Raw genomic sequence first — 18,455 nt, 5'->3', positions numbered from 1 at the left:
TAATTCCCCCCACAACAAAGAACAACATTCTGTTGACTTTCCTAATTATTTACTATACTATATACAATCCTTTGGTGATTTATACATCAGGACACAAGATCCCTCTGAATCTCAGAACTCTTCAATCTCTCGCCATTTAGATAATATGCTTCTTTTTTATTCTTTCTGTCAAAATGAGGAATTTCAAATTTCCCACATTCTATTCCATTTGCCATATCTTTGCCCACTCACTTAACCCATCTATATCCCTTTGTAACCTCTTTATGTCCTCTTCACAATTTACTCTCCTGCCTACCTTTGTATCATCAGCAAATTTAGCAACCATACCTTTGGGTCCTTCATCCAAGCCATTTATATAAATTGTAAAATGCTGAGGTCCCAGCTGTGGCACACCATGCTGACTAGAAAATGACTTATTTATGCCAACTGTTTCCTGTCTGCTATCCGACGAGTCTGAATACGGAAGAGAGATAGAGAACCTAATGGAGTGGTGCAGCAACAATAATCTATCCCTCAATGCCAGCAAAACTAAAGAGCTGGTCATTGACTTCAGGAAGCAAAGTACTAGACACACCCCTGTCAGCATCAACAGGGCCGAGGTGCAGATGGTGAACAGCTTCAAATTCCTAGGAGTACACATCACCAAAAATCTGTCCTGGTCCACCCACGTCGACGCTACCACCAAGAAAGTACAACAGCGCATATACTTCCTCAGGAAATTCGGCATGTCCACATTAACTCTTACCAACTTTTACAGATGCACCATAGAGAGCATCCTATCTGGCTGCATCATAGCCTGGTATGGCAAGCAACAGGAGTGTGTAAAGAAATGAAGATGGATCAGGTTGTAATAAAGGAGGGCCAGAGACAGAAACAGGTCAGGATCTCACAACTGAATATGGAGAGAGCTGCGCAGGAGAATCCACAGCAGGACAAAGCAGTACTGGTCTGAGCTCTTAGGCCTCTGATGAGCAACCCATTAATAAGAAACTTAAATTGGGAACAAAGCAGTACAAAGATGATTTCTTGAGGTATGGCTTTATTAATTGTGCTAATGCAAATCAGGTTGCAAAACCCATGTGTTTTATGTGCAGGGATGTGCTGGTAAATTCAAGATTAAAACCCTCAAAACTTCAAAGGGGCATTTGAAGACTAAGCATGGCGAGTTTGAGGACAAGCATCTTGATTTATTTCAAAGGATGCAGTGAGAACTTAAATCATCAGCTGAAGCCCTTAGCAGAAATGTAACATCGAGAGCAGCACGGCGGCTCAGTGGTTAGCACTGCTGTCTCACGGCACTGAGGTCCCAGGTTCGAGCCCGGCTCTGGGTCACTGTCCGTGTGGAGTTTGCACATTCTCCCCTTATTTGCGTGGGTTTCGCCTCCACAACCCAAAGGTGTGCAGGGTAGGTGAATTGGTCACGCTAAATTGTCCATTCATTGGAAAAAGTTAATTGGATGCTCTAATTTTTTTTTTTTAAAGAAACGTATCATTGAATGACAAAGTAAGGACTAAGTAAGCTCACCTGTCGCATTAAAGGGGAGTGAAAAAGTTGGTCACGAGGTTCAGGCAGCGTGGGTCGCAAAGGTCAACCGGTGTGGGTCGGACAGCCAGAATGCGTCCTGAAGGGGTGGCCAATTGATAAAAATAGGTCCCGGGGGAAAACGTTTGAAAAATCCTGCCCCACATAATGACCTTTTATTTTCTGAAATAACCTTTTATGTAGTATCTTATGAAAATCTAACTACAGTACATCCACAGTTCCCCTTTATCCACAGCACATGTGACTCCTTCAAAAAAATCCAATAAATTGGTTAAACATTATTCTCTTTCCACAAAACCATGTCAACTTCGGATTGCCTTGTTCCGCTCCACCACCCATTCCCAAGGTACCCTGCATCTTCAGTAATAACTTCTAACGTTTTTCCTACGATAGAAAGTACCATCTTCATCAGGGGACGGGGCGAGTAGATTTTGTAAAAACAATAGGTTGGCATTGCAATAAAAGCTCCCTAAACCACACACCATCACATAAACAGCTAAGGAGATACTCTATTCTTCAGTCTTACCTGGTCCACTCGTCCACTGTTGATTTCATTTGGAAGAAATTTCTTGCCAATGGCTCTTAAATCACTCTGAAACCAAAAAATTGATATTAATTAGAAAACTATACACAAACACAGTATCAAAGCAATGCTCAGCATAACATGCTAATATGGTCTGAAGTCAGCATTCGGCAACCACAATTCTAACTATTTAATTACAAAAATTGGTTTTAATTTCTCCAAGTATTGATACAAGTATGTTTAGTATGCTTCACAAGACTCCCGGTTCCCAGTACTGCACCATACGTGATGAGAGTGTAGGCAATAGGGTGCAAGAGTCAGTGTCTCTAATTGAGTGTTCCTTTATTCCTGTTCATGAAAACATTGTCGGAAATTGAGTGTTCGAAATTGGGCATATTGGCCTCTGCTCAATTCACCAACCAATGATCTCATCAAGTGTGCCTCCAAATTGGGGTGGACTATTCTTTGCAAATGAACCTAACTCCAAAAATGAGCCTAATTTCTCTTTACCTTGGAGAGTCTGAATAAGCAAATAGAATTCTGGGTAATATAGATTCAAGTTAGTTAGAAGGCAGGATTAAGAAAGTTGGGGACAACCATAATTCCCTTAATTTTAAATGACAGGATTATGAAACAATCGGATCAAATAAGGCAGGAAATTGTTTGCATGAGGGCAAATAAGTTAAAAGAGTCAAGCCATAAAGCCGTTTCCATCCAAAAGGACGACAGTTGTTAATTCGGTTATCAGGGATGATCACGAAAACAAATGAAATAAGTGGATTCAGAGACAACTGGCAAAATTTCTAAACAGTTGATGAAAGGTTTAATGATATGGTCAGGGATTGATCTCTGAAGAGGGAGACAGGTTTATTGAACTGAATCACTTTTCCCCATTCAAAAATTTTCATTTGATTCCAAACTCGTCAATAAAGACCAAAACCTGCAATGCAGCATTGAGTTTTAGGCTCCGTACTGAGAAGAATATGCTTGTCTTAGAGTGGTGCAAATATTTACTAGGTAGCCTCCTGGGATCAGAGGTTGTCCTCTAAGGTAAAGATTGAGCAGAATTGGCCTATATTCTCTGGAGTTGAAAAGAGTTAGAGGTGATCTCGATTCTCAAGGGACTTGGCAAGGTTGATTCTCAAAGGATGTTTCACTTGGCTGAAGAGTTTAAAACCAAGCAGTATAGTTACAGGGTATGGGGACAGCAATTCTAAGTCAATAAGAAAGTTGCTCAGTTAGAGGACTGTGAACTTACGGGAATTCATTACTCCAAAAAGGTGTGAACCTTGAGTTGGTGACTGTATTAAAAGCACAGATGAATACATTTTAGGACTGTAAGGAAATCAAGGTAGATGAAGATTGGGTGGGAAAGTGGAGTTGAGCCAACGATATTATTCAATGGCAATGCAGACTCCAGAGGCCACCTTTGGCCTAGAACAGCCCCAATTTCATACATTCATAAACTCCATGGGGCTAACCAGAAGGCACGAGCTAAAATCAAACAACCGTTATATTTTGCATTCCTCCCAAGTCTGTTCACAAGCTATTTTGCAAGTCCCTGGAGACAAACCCACTTCCTTTCCAGGTTCTAATATTTTTTTTTTTTTAAATACTGTATTGAGTTTAGACATTTCTCTTGGTTTTACATTCACAGGACTACTTCAGGGTAGACATAACAGAAACCCCCAAAAAACGATTAAAACAATGTGGGTTGTCAATGCTATGCCCAAGATGTATTTGTCTGGAGTCGAATTATCACCATATAAATACCTCAAATTGCAAGAGGAGGTTTCATTGTCTCTCAGCCAAGAACCCACAACTGCATTTGTTACAGGTCCTTTGTGTTGCCTCTGTTTTGCGGTCTACAATTCAGTGACTCATGGGGTACCGCAGGGATCTTTTCTAGGGCCCAAACGGTTCACATTATATATTAATGATTTGAACGAGGTAATTAAATGCGTTATCTCCAAATTTGCAGGTGATACAAAGTTGGGGGGGGCAACTGTGAGGAGAATGCAGAGATGCTTCAGTAGGATTTGGACAGGCTGTGTGAGTGGGCATATGCATAGAAGAATGTGGGTAAATGTGAGGTTATCCATTTCGGTAACAAAAATAGGAAGGCAGATTATTATTTGAATGGGTGTAAATTGAGAGAGGTAGATACTCAGCTAGACTTTGCTGTCTGTGTGCATCAGTCACTGTAAGGCGACAAGTCTCCTGCCCTGATGGAATGCATCCCAGAGTGCTAAAAGAGATGGCTAGGGAAATTGCAAATGCACGAGTGATAATTTACTAAAATTCACTAGACTCTGGGGTGGTCCCGGCGGACTGGAAATTAGCAAACGCGACACCACTGTTTAAAAAAGGAGGTAGGCAGAAAGCGGGTAATTATAGGCCAGTGAGCTTAACTTGGGTAGTAGGGAAGATGCTGGAATCTATCATCAAGGAAGAAATAGCGAGGCATCTGGATGGGAATTGTCCCTTTGGGCAGGCGCAGCATGGGTTCATAAAGGGCAGGTCGTGCCTAACTAATTTAGTGGAATTTCTTGAGGATATTACCAGTGCGGTAGATAACAGGGAGCCAATGGATGTGGTATATCTGGATTTCCAGAAAGCCTTTGACAAGGTGCCACACAAAAGGTTGCTGCATAAGATAAAGATGCATGGCATTAAGGGTAAAGTAGTAGCATGGATAGAGGATTGGTTAATTAATAGAAAGCAAAGAGTGGGGATTAATGTGTGTTTCTCTGGTTGGCAATCAGTAGCTAGTGGTGTCCCTCAGGGATCAGTGTTGGGCCCACAATTGTTCACAATTTACATAGATGATTTGGAGTTGGGGACCAAGGACAATGTGTCCAAGTTTGCAGACGACACGAAGATGAGTGGTAAAGCAAAAAGTGCAGAGGATACTGGAAGTCTGCAGAGGGATTTGGATAGGTTAAGTGAATGGGCTAGGGTCTGGCAGATGGAATACAATGTTGACAAATGTGAGGTTATCCATTTTGGTAGGAATAACAGCAAAAGGGATTATTATTTAAATGATAAAATATTAAAACATGCTGCTGTGCAGAGAGACCTGGGTGTGCTGGTGCATGAGTCGCAAAAAGTTGGTTTTCAGGTGCAACAGGTGATTAAGAAGGCAAATGGAATTTTGTCCTTCATTGCTAGAGGGATGGAATTTAAGACTAGGGAGGTTATGCTGCAATTGTATAAGGTGTTAGTGAGGCCACACCTGGAGTATTGTGTTCAGTTTTGGTCTCCTTACTTGAGAAAGGACGTACTGGCACTGGAGGGTGTGCAGAGGAGATTCACTAGGTTAATCCCAGAGCTGAAGGGGTTGGATTACGAGGAGAGGTTGAGTAGACTGGGACTGTACTCTTTGGAATTTAGAAGGATGAGGGGGATCTTATAGAAAGATATAAAATTATGAAGGAAATATATAGAATAGATGCGGAAAAGGTTGTTTCCACTGGCGGACGAAAGCAGAACTAGGGGGCATAGCCTCAAAATAAGGGGAAGTAAATTTAGGACTGAGTTTAGGAGGAACTTCTTCACCCAAAGAGTTGTGAATCTATGGAATTCCTTGCCCAGTGAAGCAGTATATGCTCCTTCATTAAATGTTGTTAAAATAAAGATAGATAGTTTTTTGAAGAATAAAGGGATTAAGGGTTATGGTGTTTGGGCCGGAAAGTGGAGCTGAGTCCACAAACGATCAGCCATTATCTCATTGCATGGCGGAGCAGGCTCGAGGGGCCAGATGGTCTACTCCTGCTCCTAGTTCTTATGTTCTTATGTAAGTAAGTGTGCAAGTATATCAGACAGTAAAGAAGACAAATGAATAAAGAAGGCCAAATCTGGCCTTCACAGCGAAAGGATTTGGGTATAGGAATAGGGATGTTTTACTGCAGTTGTAAAGGATGTTGGGGATGTCACAGCTGGAGTTGTGTGCGCAATTTTGGTGTCCATATCTAAAGAAGGTTTTTGCTATAGAGGAGTGCAGTGAAGCTTTACCAGGCTGATTTCTGCAATGGTAGGACTGTCATATGAGGAAAGACTAAACTCAGTTAGGATTATATTCACTGGAGTTTAGCAGAGTGAAAGGGATTCTCAGAAACGTGGTGAATTCTTACAAGATTAGACAGGGTAGGTTCAGAAAGAATGTACCCGATGGTAGGGGAGTCCAGAACTAGGGGGTCATATTTTGAGTATAAGGGGTAAATCTTGAGGACTGAGGTGAGGAGAAATGTATTCACCGAGAGTGGTGAATCTGTGGAATTCACTACCACAAAAAGTAGTTGAGGCCAAAATTGCATGATTTCAAGAAGGAATTAGATATAGCTGTTGGGACTAAAGGGTTGGGGGGGGTGGGGGGGAAAAGAGAGGCGGGATCAGGATGTTGAACTTGATGATCAGCCATGATCATAATGAATGACGCAGCAGGCTGGAAGGGCCGAATAGCCTCCTGCTTCGATTTTCTATGTGTACAAAATCAATCAAAGCATAAAATTCAATTAAAAATTTTGCATAAAAGGTTACTAAAATCCTCACAGGATACTTGGTCAAAGCCTTCAATTCCTCTTGATGCACAGATTTCATGCTGGAAAGTTCTCAGAATGTATGTGTGTTACAGAAAGTTCTCTAAATGTTTGAAGGAGTACTTTGGCAAAGCCCAAGACTTTGGGAGTGTCGGAGGCCTTGAATTAAAAATAAACTGACAAAAATACAATGCAATAAATTAATAAATACAATAAATTTATTTGAGTTTGTATGAAATACAGACTGAACTGTCATTTGAATCAGTTCTAAAAACTGCAATTATTAAGAAGAAAATGGATGGAAAATCTTGAACCAGTTGCCAGACCACACAATCAAAGTGGCATGATTTCACTACAAGTTACAGCAATTGTGTCATGTAACATACTTTAAACTTTGTAAACAGCTATCAATCAACAGATTCTGCAGATGCACCTAAATTTAATACACCATACATATCTAGTCAGAGAAGACAACTGGTTAAGAATAAATGCACATGTTTAATTGTGTACTTCAAAGCAGCTCATATCATACTGGCAAATTTACTTTCTTAAAAAAAATCAAGACTTGCCGCAGTCAAGTATTCTTCAAAGAAGAAGTATACTCATCATAAAACTATGAGACATAAAACAAATTATACTGAAGATTGTAAGCAAAAGTAGGTGTTAATTTTATATATGGCATCACTTACAAGAACAGTTGAAACAAATTGACAAAAAAAATTGATTGCATAATATAATGATTGAAACAAATAAAAAGCAAGAAATGAGGCTGCAAGTCACTTACATTCAGTGCAATACGTACGATATCCTTTATATCAACTTTAACTGAACAAGTAGTGCAAGCTTCAATTCCTTCTGGAGACAGATACCTAATAAGAAAGAAAGAACCGGCATTCATCACATAGCATATTTCATAGCTTCCAGCCATCCCCAAAAGCTTTATGAAAATATATACATTGCAGCCACTTTCTCTGAAAGATAACGCAGTAGCCAATTTGCAGCTTTCACACACAGCAATGTAACAAATGATCAGTTAAGATTGGAGAAACTGATGAAAGAGTCAATTTTGGGAAGATACCAGAAGAACTCTCAGTTGAAGAAGTATCACTGCATCTCGTTTACCCATCTGAAAAGGCAGATTGTTCAAAACATCAGTAATAAGATAGCACTGATAATGGAGCATTCCTTCAGAGGAAGTCAGCATTTGTTTTCTTCCAATCTATACACATTTTTACATTTATTTACGTGGTCACATGACAAGCACAAACCCCTAACCCAATCGGCAATAGGAAGCGGAATGCAACGGTCAATGGATATTTTTCAGGCTGGAGGAAGGTTTGCAGGGTTGTTCCCCAAGGATACTTGGGCCCTTGCTTTTCCTGATATATATTAATGATTTAGATATTGGGAGTGCAGGAGACAATTTCAAAGTTTACGGATGACATCAAACTTGGAAGTATTGTAAACTGTGAAGAGGACAGTGTAGAACCTCAAAAGGACAAAGAAATTGGTGGAGTGAGCAGATAGATGGCAGATGAAATTCAAATCAATGAAGTGTGAGGTGATGCATTTTGGTGGGAAGAACATGGAGAGACGATTTAAAATAAGGGGTAAAAGTCTTCTCGAGGTGCAGGAGCAGAGGGACCTGGCTGCATGTGTGCATAGATTATTGAAGGTGGCAGGACAGGTGGAGAGAACAGTTAATAAAGCATATAATATTCTGGGCTTCATTAATAGGGGCATAGAGTACAAGAGCAAGGAGATAATGTTAAACTTATACAAGACACTAGTTAAACCTCAGTTGGAATATTGTGCACAGTTCTGGGCACTACACTATAGGAAGGATGTGAACGTATTGAGGAGAGTACAGAAGAGGTTTACAGGACTGATTCCACGGATGAGAAACTTCAGTTATGAGGATAGATTGGAGATGTTGGGACTGTTCTCCTTGGAGAAAAGAATACTAAGTGGAGATCTATCATGAGGGGGCTAGACAATGTAGATAGAGAGAAACTGTTCATAAAAGGATTGGGAAGGAGAGGGCACAGATTTAAAGTGATTGGATTGGATTGACACCATAAGTAAATGTGATGAGAATAAACTTTTTCACACAAGTGGTTCGGGTCTGGAATGCACTGCCTGTAAGTGTGGTGAACGCAAGTTAAATCGAGGCATTTAAGAGGGCAATGGGTCATTAGTTGATGAGAAACAATGTGCAGGAGTATAGAAAAAAGGCAGGGGATTGGCACTAAGTCATGTTGCACATTTGAAGAGTCGGTGCAGACAGGATGGGCCAAATGGCCTCCTTCTGTGCCATAACGGTTCTGTGATTGAACAAATATCTGTGCCTATTTATAGGGACTCTAGTGAATGCCCAGCTAATGCCTAACAGTTGCCTACCAAACAATAAATATACAATTAACAGGATTCCCTTCTCTCTCTCCGAAGATTAACGACTAATATGCACAAAATGTTAAACAAATTTAAACAAAACCCTCTATATTCTACACAAAGCATTATATTACAAGACTCCGCTCCTCTCAAGCCCCGAACTAATTTTTTTATATATCCATTTCTTTTGTGAATCAGGCAATTGATGACTTGCATTCATTCAATTTCAGAGATTTCCTTTATATAGAGCTGCTCTATCAAGACAACATTCCATAATATTTTTAGTCACACCTTTTATAGTATACGTACTATGTAATGTCGATAATGTACATTATTCCACAACGAATGATTCAGTTCAGTATACCCCTTACACACAAACTCAATTTGAATATTTAACAAATAGAATTCAATATCCATTGCCTCCAACAAACCCAATATCCTCTGCCTCCAAAATAGTCAGCATTTCAGCAGACAAAATATCTCCAACAAGCCTGGATATTTTCTTAGCTTTCCACACTAATGACATTTTTCATTTTTACCCACAAGAAATATTATGAATCTAACTGAACTGGAGTACCCATCAATAGGAGTTGCACGTGAAGCATTACTAAAAATTATCCTTTTCAAGTTTTTTTGAATCACCCAAGGTTGAACAGTAAAGTACTCAGATCTCCAGATTTAATGTTTTATTTGCCCTTAAAACATTCTCTACTTAAGGTGGATCATATAATTTAATCCCAATACATCAAAAACAGCACCTGCTCTAGTTGAGTGCCCAACGAGTTCAACTTCCATTCAAACTTCCCTCCCAATGACTGTTGTTTTCTTCAATCTTACACCATCTTTCTACAGCAGTTCATGAATGCAGCTCATCATCAGCTTCTCAAGGGTAATTAGGGATAGGCAATAAATGTTGGTCTTGTCAGCCATGCCCACATTCCATGAATGAATATCAGAAACTCTCTCAAACATCAAACCTGGAAGCTAAAAAGCACTGATTAGACTTCACTTTCAATTTTAATAAATGATTGATCAAGTGAAGGAAGAACCTATATTATTGTAAACTTGATCAAATTTTGATCAAAATGGATACATTTAACATGTCACAAATATAAAATTAGCCTTCAAGGCCAGTGAGGACATTTGGTAGGAATTATCAACTTAGTATGGCAATTAGAGCCCAAGTGTATTACATTCAACGCATAACTAACAGCATAAAAGTGGAAGCTTACATCGATTCACTGGTTGCTTTGGGATTGTATTCTGGGGAGCGTCAACAGTGCATCCTCAGGAGGTACGCAGAATCAAATGAGAAAAACCTCTGGGTATCCCTATAATTCAGTATATGTTCAGGCTCCCAAATTTGTGTGTGTCAGTGAAATTAACATAAGTAAGAAACAGGAAGAGTAGGTCATTTGACCCATCCAACCGTCTTCATCGTTCCATAAATTGATGGCGAATATGATGTGGCCTTAAATTCACTATACTGCTGTGCTTCCCATAACCCTCGACTCCAATGTAGATCAAAAATCTGTCTGACTCAGCCTTAAATGTATTCAACGACCGAGCCGGCACTGGTGTTGGGGGAAGAGAATTTGAAAGATTAACAACCTTCAAACAAAAATTCCTCGTCATCTCGATCTTAAATTAGAAAGCCCTTATTTTGAAACTGCCGCCAAACTCTCGATTCCTGATCCAGGGAAAATATCCTCTCAACATCTATCCTGTCAAGCCCCCTCAGAAATTTATATTTTACGAAGATGACTTCTCATTCGTCAGCACTCCAATAAGTACAGGTACAACTTGCACAACCTTTCCTCTCAAGACAAACCCCTCATCCCAGAAATCAAACCGTGAACCTCCTATGAACTGCCTCCAATGCAAGTATATCCACCCTTAAATAAAGGAGACCAAAACCGTACACCGTAGTCTAGGTGCAGTCTCAACAATGTGCTGTACAGTTGCAGCGAGACCTCCCTACTTTTATATTCCATCCCGACTTGGTGGTTGGGGCATGGGGCTTGGTGGGTTGCTGCTCCAGCTAGCAGAAAGTCATTTTCGGTACCTGGGGATGCAGATAGCAAGAGACATGGGGAAACTCCGGAGGTTGAACTACACGAGTCTGGTGGGGAGGATAAAGCACATCTGCAAAGATGGGATGGTATCCCACTGTCCCTGGTGGGCCGAGTGCAATCGGTTATGATGAATATCTTGCCGAGATCTTTATTTTTATTTCAGTACCTCCCAGTGTTCCGGCCTTAGGCGTTCTTCACAGAGAACGACCGGCTTGTGACTGGGGTCATTTGGCAAGGGCCCGGGAATCAGGAGGACGATGCTCCAGATTGAAAGACAAGTAGGGGGCTTGGTCTTGCCAAACGTTCAATATTACTATTGGATGGCCAATGCTGAAAACGTGCTAGAGTGGTGCACAGTTTCGAAGGAGCTGTGGATCCGGGTGGAAGCAGATTCTGTGAGGGGTGGTAAGCCCGGGGGTGTTGTAACGCCTCCGCTCCCAGTGGTGCGGACACAACATTCATTCAACTACCCTGGTGGTAGTAGCCACGTTAAAATTTTGGGGGCAATTCCATCGACATTTCAATTTGAAGGCTGCCTCGAAGCAAATCAGTTATTCAAGCCCTCGAGGTCAGATGTGAAGTTTAGGCAGTGGAAGGAAAAGGGCTTGGACAAGGTGGGAGATATATTTTTAAGCGGGTCTGTTCACTAGCCTGGGGGAACGGAAGGAAAAATATGGGCTTACAGTTATTGATGGGTACAGGCATTTCCATGTGCACTTTTCAGCCTTTCCGGTGAAGCAGCCTTCTTCATTGCTCGAATGGATTTTATCCTGCTCAGGGTCAGAGGTGGCCCCAACTTCGGGCATCTACCAGCGGGTGTCACAGAGGAAACTTGCTCGATTGAGGGTGTGACAGTAAAGTGGGCAAAGGAGCTGGGGCCAGTCTTGGAGGAGCAGGTTTGGAGCGAGGCACTGAGGAGGGTGAACATGACCTCGTCTTGTGTGAGGCTGAGTCTCATCCAGCTAAAGGTAGTGTTTAGAGTACACTTCACGAAGGCTAGAATGAGTCTATTTTCGATGGGGTGGGGAATAAATGGGATCGGTGTTCGAGGGACTGGCGCAATACGAGCACATGTTCTGGTCGTTCTCAAAGCTGGTTGGCTTCTGGAGGTCCTTTATGATACTATGTCGCAAACCTGGGCATTGGGTTGCAGCCTTGCACACTGGTGACAATTTTCAGGGTTTCGGATGAGCCGGAGTTCCGGACAGGGACAGAAGTCATGGCCTTTGCCTCGTTTGTGGCAAGGAGGCAGATCCTCTGGGCTGGAGGTTGACTACACCACTAAGTGCCTCTGCATGGCTGGGTGACTTGATTTGAGGTTTTGCCCCTTGAGAAGGTCAAGTTTATCATGAGGGGGTCAGTGGAAGGATGGTACTGTAGATTGCGACCGTTTATAAATATTGTAAAGAGTTGGTCACTGTTAACTGTTAGGGAGTGGGGGGGGGGGGGGGGGGGAGAAATAGTGGTGGGGAGGGGGTTAGTGGTGAGGTTATAGTGTAACGGAAAAGGGGGGGGTTCTTACAGTTTGGTTTTTATTTGTGTTATCGTATGCTTTGTATAAAAATTGTTTAAAATTATAATAAAAACATTTCAAAAAGAAATTCTGGCCCCCTTGCAAAGGCTAAAATTTTATTTGCCTTCTTTTTTTTAATATAAATTTAGAGTGCCCAATTCATTTTTTCCAATTAAGGGGGAATTTGGTGTAGCCAATCCACCTGCCCTGCAAATCGTTTTGGGTTGTGGGGGCAAAACCCATGCAAACACAGGGAGAATGGGCTGGTTTAGCTCAGTGGGCTAAACGGCTAGTTTGTAATGCAGAACAAGGCGAGCAGCGCGGGTTCAATTCCCGCACCAGCTTACCCAAACAGGCGCCGGAATGTGGCTTTTCACAGTAACTTTATACTTGTGACAATAAAAGATTATTATTATTAACTCCACACGGACAGTGACCCAGAGCCGGGATCGAACTTGGGACCTGGGTGCCGTGAGGCAGCAATGCTAACCACTGCGCAACCGTGCTGCCCTTTATTTGCCTTCTTAATTATTTGCTGTACCTGCATTCCAAAAGTATGTGATTCATAAATGAGGACGCCCAGGTCCATCTGTAACACAGCATTCTGCAGTCTCTCTCCATTTAAATAATATTCTGCTTCTCTATTGTTCCCGAAGTAGACAGCCTCACATTTTCCCACATTATACTCGCCTGACAATTTTTGACTACTCGATCTATATATATCCCTTTGTGGACTCTGTCCTCCTCATAATTTGCTTTCCTACTACCTTCACCCCATTGGCAACTCCGGCGACTCTAACACCCAGAAATTTGCCACCAATGGACAAGGGTCCAAATCAATGTTAAGAATTACTGACATGGTGCCAAAGGAGACTCAAAAGCTTCCCAGTTTGAGACACGACCAGAACATATGGGTGCGGTTGGCCAGCTCCTGGGAACATCACTCACACCTGTCTCCTACCTCCAGGAAGAAACCACTTGTCCTAGACTTGCTTAGGTGAGCTCTATGTACCACCTTAAGCTGGATCAAGCTGAGCTGTGCATAGGATGACATGGAGTTCAACCTGTGGAGGGCCTCACTCCACACTTCCTCATCCAAAATGGGTTTCAGTTCCCCCTCCCACTTCGCTTTCGCCTCATCAATTGGGCCGACTCCACTGACAGGATTTGCTCGTACTTAGATTAAATACTCCCTTGACCAGACGCTGCTAGAGAAAGAATACTCCCCAGTCGGGGTGACAGCGTGTCAAGGGAAATGACAGAAAGGCCTTTCGCACAAAGTTACATATCTGAACAAATTTGTCCCAGCAAGTCCAAACCGTCCCGTCACAAATAAATCCACAAATCTCTCAAGCCGCTTCCCTCACCACGACCTAAACGTGGCAACTAATTTCAGCGGCTCAAACATGTGGGTATCGCTGACAGAGGCCAGCAACAACATGGATTCAATGCTGCCTAAATTACTTCCATATCCTCAGTGCAAACACCACCAGGTTCAAAGAATATACTGCCAAAGAAAACAACAGCGAGGCCATTATCAATGCACCCAAGCTGGGTCGCTGACACCCCCAGCACCTTTTCAATATTGGCTGCCCAATAATAGAAGAGCAAATTAGGTAACGCTAGACACACCAAATGTTTGATCCTCTGCCCTACGGATCCTGGAAGTCCTACCCGCCCATATTAAAGTACCTCACCAATTTATTAACTTTAACAAAAAAAGATTTATGGAGAAAAGTGGGGACACACTGAAAAAGAAACAAAAATCTCAGGAGGATATTCATTTTAGTAACCTGGATTCTGCCCACTAAGGAAAGTTATCCCACTTTTGCAAATCAACTTAACCTTGCTCACCAGACTAGAGTATTTCAGTTTATGGAGCATGACCCAATCATAGGCCACCCAGGTAACAGATGCGAGACCTTGCAAGGCGAAAAGATAGCACCGCCAGATTGGATCCGGTCTCCAGGGAATTGACCGGAAAGTATTCGCTCTTCTCCAGATTCAATTTGCACCCCGAAAAGGAAACAAAACTCCTCAGTAGCATTTTTATTTCATCCATAGTGGAGACTGGGGATCCGTAATATAAAGCAGGTCATCAGCATACAATGACACCCTATGATGCCTTCCACCCTGCCTAGTCTTATCCCCTTCCACTTAGCTGAAGATCTCAGGGCAATAGCCAAGTGCACAATTGCCAAAGCAAACAGGAGGGGGGGGGGGGCATTAGACGTCCCCGTCTAGTCCCCTATTCAATTAGAAGTATCCCAAACTCAAAGCATTGAGACGGACATTAGCCGTTGGGGCCCTATAAAATAACCAAACCCACAAGATAAACCCAGGCCAAATCTCCCAAGGATGTCAACAAAGGTACCTCCACTCCACCCTATCAAATGCTTTCTCGGCATCCATTGATACCGCCACCTCTGGCTCGGGCTCAGAAGTGAGGGGGGAGGGGGACACGACAGCATTCAACAGCCGCTGAATATCAGACGGCAACTGCCGACGCAAAGCTGTCTGGTCTACCGCAATCATCTCCAGGAAACAGGTTTCAGTCGCAAAGCCATCCCTGGCAAGTAGTTTGGCATCCATGTTTAACAGCGATATGACCCACCTACCGAGGGGTCGTTGTCCTTTTTCAATATGAGAGCTACAAGCCCACAAGAGTGCAGCAGGCAAAGGACCCCAGGACAAGGAGACATTGAACATGTCCACCTCGAATGGGGTCAACTGACCTGCAAACCTCTTATAAAACTCAATAGGAAACCCATCAGGGCCGGGAGCTTTACCTGTTTGCTTCAACCCAATACTCTTTAGTATCTCCTCAGGGGTGTGGGTGGGGTTCTGTAGTAAGCTTTTATGCAGCACCTTATTCAATGCAAATACACATCTACTGACTCACGTTTATCCACCCTGCATGTTACATCCTCAAAGAACTCCAATAAATTGTCAAATAAGATGTTCCTTTTTTCCCTTGGATGATGGCAAATGCTGACAGTTTTGTCAGCATTACCCACATATGCTTAACCTCCACGTTCAAGTCAAGCTTTGTTTTCAAAGGTGAGGTGGCTACCACTGACCTAAATTTGCACGAGAGAGAAACTGAGCTTAATAGAGTTTGGAATACAACGATCAATGCAAAAGAAATTTCAACTATCGGAAAATATACTTGCACATATAAAAACAAGTCAGTTGTCTATTTGAGTTGTGACTGTTAAATAATAATAATAACAGTAATCTTTATGAGTGTCACAAGTAGGCTTACATTAACACTGCAATGAAGTTACTGCGAAAATCCGCTAGTTGCCACATTCCGGCACCTGTTCGGGTACACAGAGGGAGAATTTGGAAATCCAATTCACCTAACAAACACGTGTTTCGGGACTTGTGGAAGAAAACCAGAGCACCCGGAGGAAAACTCATGGTGAGAATGTGCAGCCTCCGCACAGACAGTGACCCAAGCCGGGAATCTAACCCAGGTGCCTGGCGCTGTGAACCAACAGTGCTAAATATTTCCTGCCAACTATTGTTCAGGTAGGAATACCATATTATTAGTGCAATGCTCAAAACTGACCAGAATTAGCCGAATTTTTGCAGGAAATTTATCCTTGGAAGATCATCCATAAAAATATACAGCAACATGGTGGGGATAAACCGGATTCACATGATCAGACAAAACATACATGCTGATATTCTTCCTGCAGCTGCTCTTATTTAAATAGAAAAAAAATTGCCTTCAAGCTAAAAGCAATAAGTAAAGCAGTATTGGTGCATCCCAAAAGCACAACACTATTGAATCTTTTCCAAAGGCTTTTGTCCATTCAAACTAGATTTTTTAAAACAACAGTAAATCAAATAACAAAATTTAACTAAGGTGAAATACGTTGACAAGTAATTATATGCAGCGGGCATCACTAACAGAAGGCAGAAAGCAAACTGGTCAAAACCATACATTGATGCTCCAGTGCAAACACTTCATCAAAAGTTTGGAAGCAGTCAGGATAAAAGCTGTAATCTTATGCATCCTGGACCCACTGGAGGCACTAAACAAAACTTTGTTCTTTAAAACATGTAATGCGAACTTCAACTTCCATTGAACAAGCAGACAGATTTGTTCCATATAATAGACTGCATCTCCAACATTTCAGCAGACCCTCAATTCTCTTCCAACATCAAGATTTAAGAGGCAAGTTATACTAACTAACTAAACCAAGATGATACACAATGCAACAATACAGTCCACAACCACGGCCATTAGTTAACCAATACTTACCTGGGACACTAGTCATCAAATACTCTGCCCATAAGAGTTGCACCCTTGAAGCACAATGAACTTCTGCCATCTCAGACTCCAAGGATTATATCTGGTCAACATTTTTCCTCCCCTATGCGCTCTAGTTGGTGATTCCAAATTTTCTTTGGTGTTATTCAATTTAAGTCTTTCATCCCCATGATTGACTTGGTGATTTTTTTCCAGTCAAAATGCATCACTGCACATTTGGCTGCATCGGTCATGTGCCTGCCTGCCCATTTCACTAATCTAGATTTAGATTTATTGTCACGTGTGTCGAGGTACAGTGATAAATATTGTTCTGCATACTGTCCAGGCAGATCACTCCATACCTGAAAACATAGATCATACAATAAATGCACAATGTAAATACATAAACATTGGGTGAAACATACTCATAAAGATGAGACATGAAGGTTCAGTTAGGGCGCTCGAGAGTTACAAGTTCGCCAGGAAGGACCTAAAGAGAGAGCTAAGAAGAGCCAGGAGGGGACATGAGACGTCTTTGGCAGGTAGGATCAAGGATAACCCGAAAGTTTTCTATATATATATGTCAGGAATAAAAGAATGACTAGGGTAAGAGTAGGGCCAGTCAAGGACAGTAGTGGGAAGTTGTGCTTGGAGTCCGAGGAGATAGGAGAGGTGCTAAATGAATATTTTTCGTCAGTATTCACACAGGAAAAAGACAATGTTGTCGAGGAGAATACTGAGATTCAGGCTACTAGACTAGAAGGGCTTGAGGTTCATAAGGAGGTGTTAGCAACTCTGGAAAGTGTGAAAATAGATAAGTCCCCTGGGCCGGGTGGGATTTATCCTAGGATTCTCTGGGAAGCTAGGGAGGCGATTGCTGAGCCTTTGGCCTTGATCTTTAAGTCATCTTTGTCTACAGGAATAGTGCCAGAAGACTGGAGGATAGCAAATGTTGTCCCCTTGTTCAAGAAGGGGAATAGAGATAACCCCGGTAACTATAGACCAGTGAGCCTTACTTCTGTTGTGGGAAAAATCTTGGAAAGGTTTATAAGAGATAGGCTGTATAATCATTTGGAAAGGAATAATTTGATTTGAGATGGTCAACACGGTTTTGTGAAGGGTAGGTCATGCCTCACAAACCTTATTGAGTTCTTTGAGAAGGTGACCAAACAGGTGGATGAGGGTAAAGCAGTTGATGTGGTGTATATGGATTTCAGTAAAGCGTTTGATAAGGTTCCCCACGGTAGGCTACTGCAGAAAATACGGAGGCATGGGATTCAGGGTGATTTAGCAGTTTGGATCAGAAATTGGCTAGCTGGAAGAAGACAAAAGGGTGGTGGTTGATGGGAAATGTTCAGACTGGAATCCAGTTACTAGTGGTGTACCACAAGGATCTGTTTTGGGGCCACTGCTCTTTGTCATTTTTATAAATGACCTGGAGGAGGGTGTAGAAGGATGGGTGAGTAAATTTGCAGATGACACTAAGGTCGGTGGAGTTGTGGACAGTGCGGAAGGATGTTACAAGTTACAGAGGGGCACAGATACGTTGCAGCGCTGGGCTGAGAGGTGGCAAATGGAGTTTAATGCAGAAAAGTGAGAGGTGATTCATTT

General features: G+C 42.1%; 1 protein-coding gene across 5 annotated transcripts in view; it reads right to left on the bottom strand.

The window, feature by feature from the left end:
• The window catches only part of tdrd3 (tudor domain containing 3), a 182,556-nt gene that overhangs the window by 150,625 nt on the left and 13,476 nt on the right, over positions 1 to 18,455 (bottom strand). For all 5 annotated transcript variants that reach the window (XR_011935141.1, XR_011935142.1, XM_072476317.1 and 2 more), the window contains exons 2-3: positions 7,389 to 7,473; positions 2,070 to 2,135 (exon numbers count right to left, since the gene is read on the bottom strand). Coding sequence is in view for 3 of the 5 variants with exons in the window: in XM_072476317.1 (XP_072332418.1) it covers positions 2,070 to 2,135; positions 7,389 to 7,473 (151 nt within the window). In the remaining 2 variants the exon portion in view is untranslated. The remainder of the gene's footprint in view (positions 1 to 2,069; positions 2,136 to 7,388; positions 7,474 to 18,455) is intronic.

This window comes from Scyliorhinus torazame, chromosome 15 (assembly GCF_047496885.1).
Source record: "Scyliorhinus torazame isolate Kashiwa2021f chromosome 15, sScyTor2.1, whole genome shotgun sequence".
NCBI lineage: Eukaryota > Metazoa > Chordata > Chondrichthyes > Carcharhiniformes > Scyliorhinidae > Scyliorhinus > Scyliorhinus torazame.
This window is presented reverse-complemented; position numbering and strand designations above follow the sequence as displayed.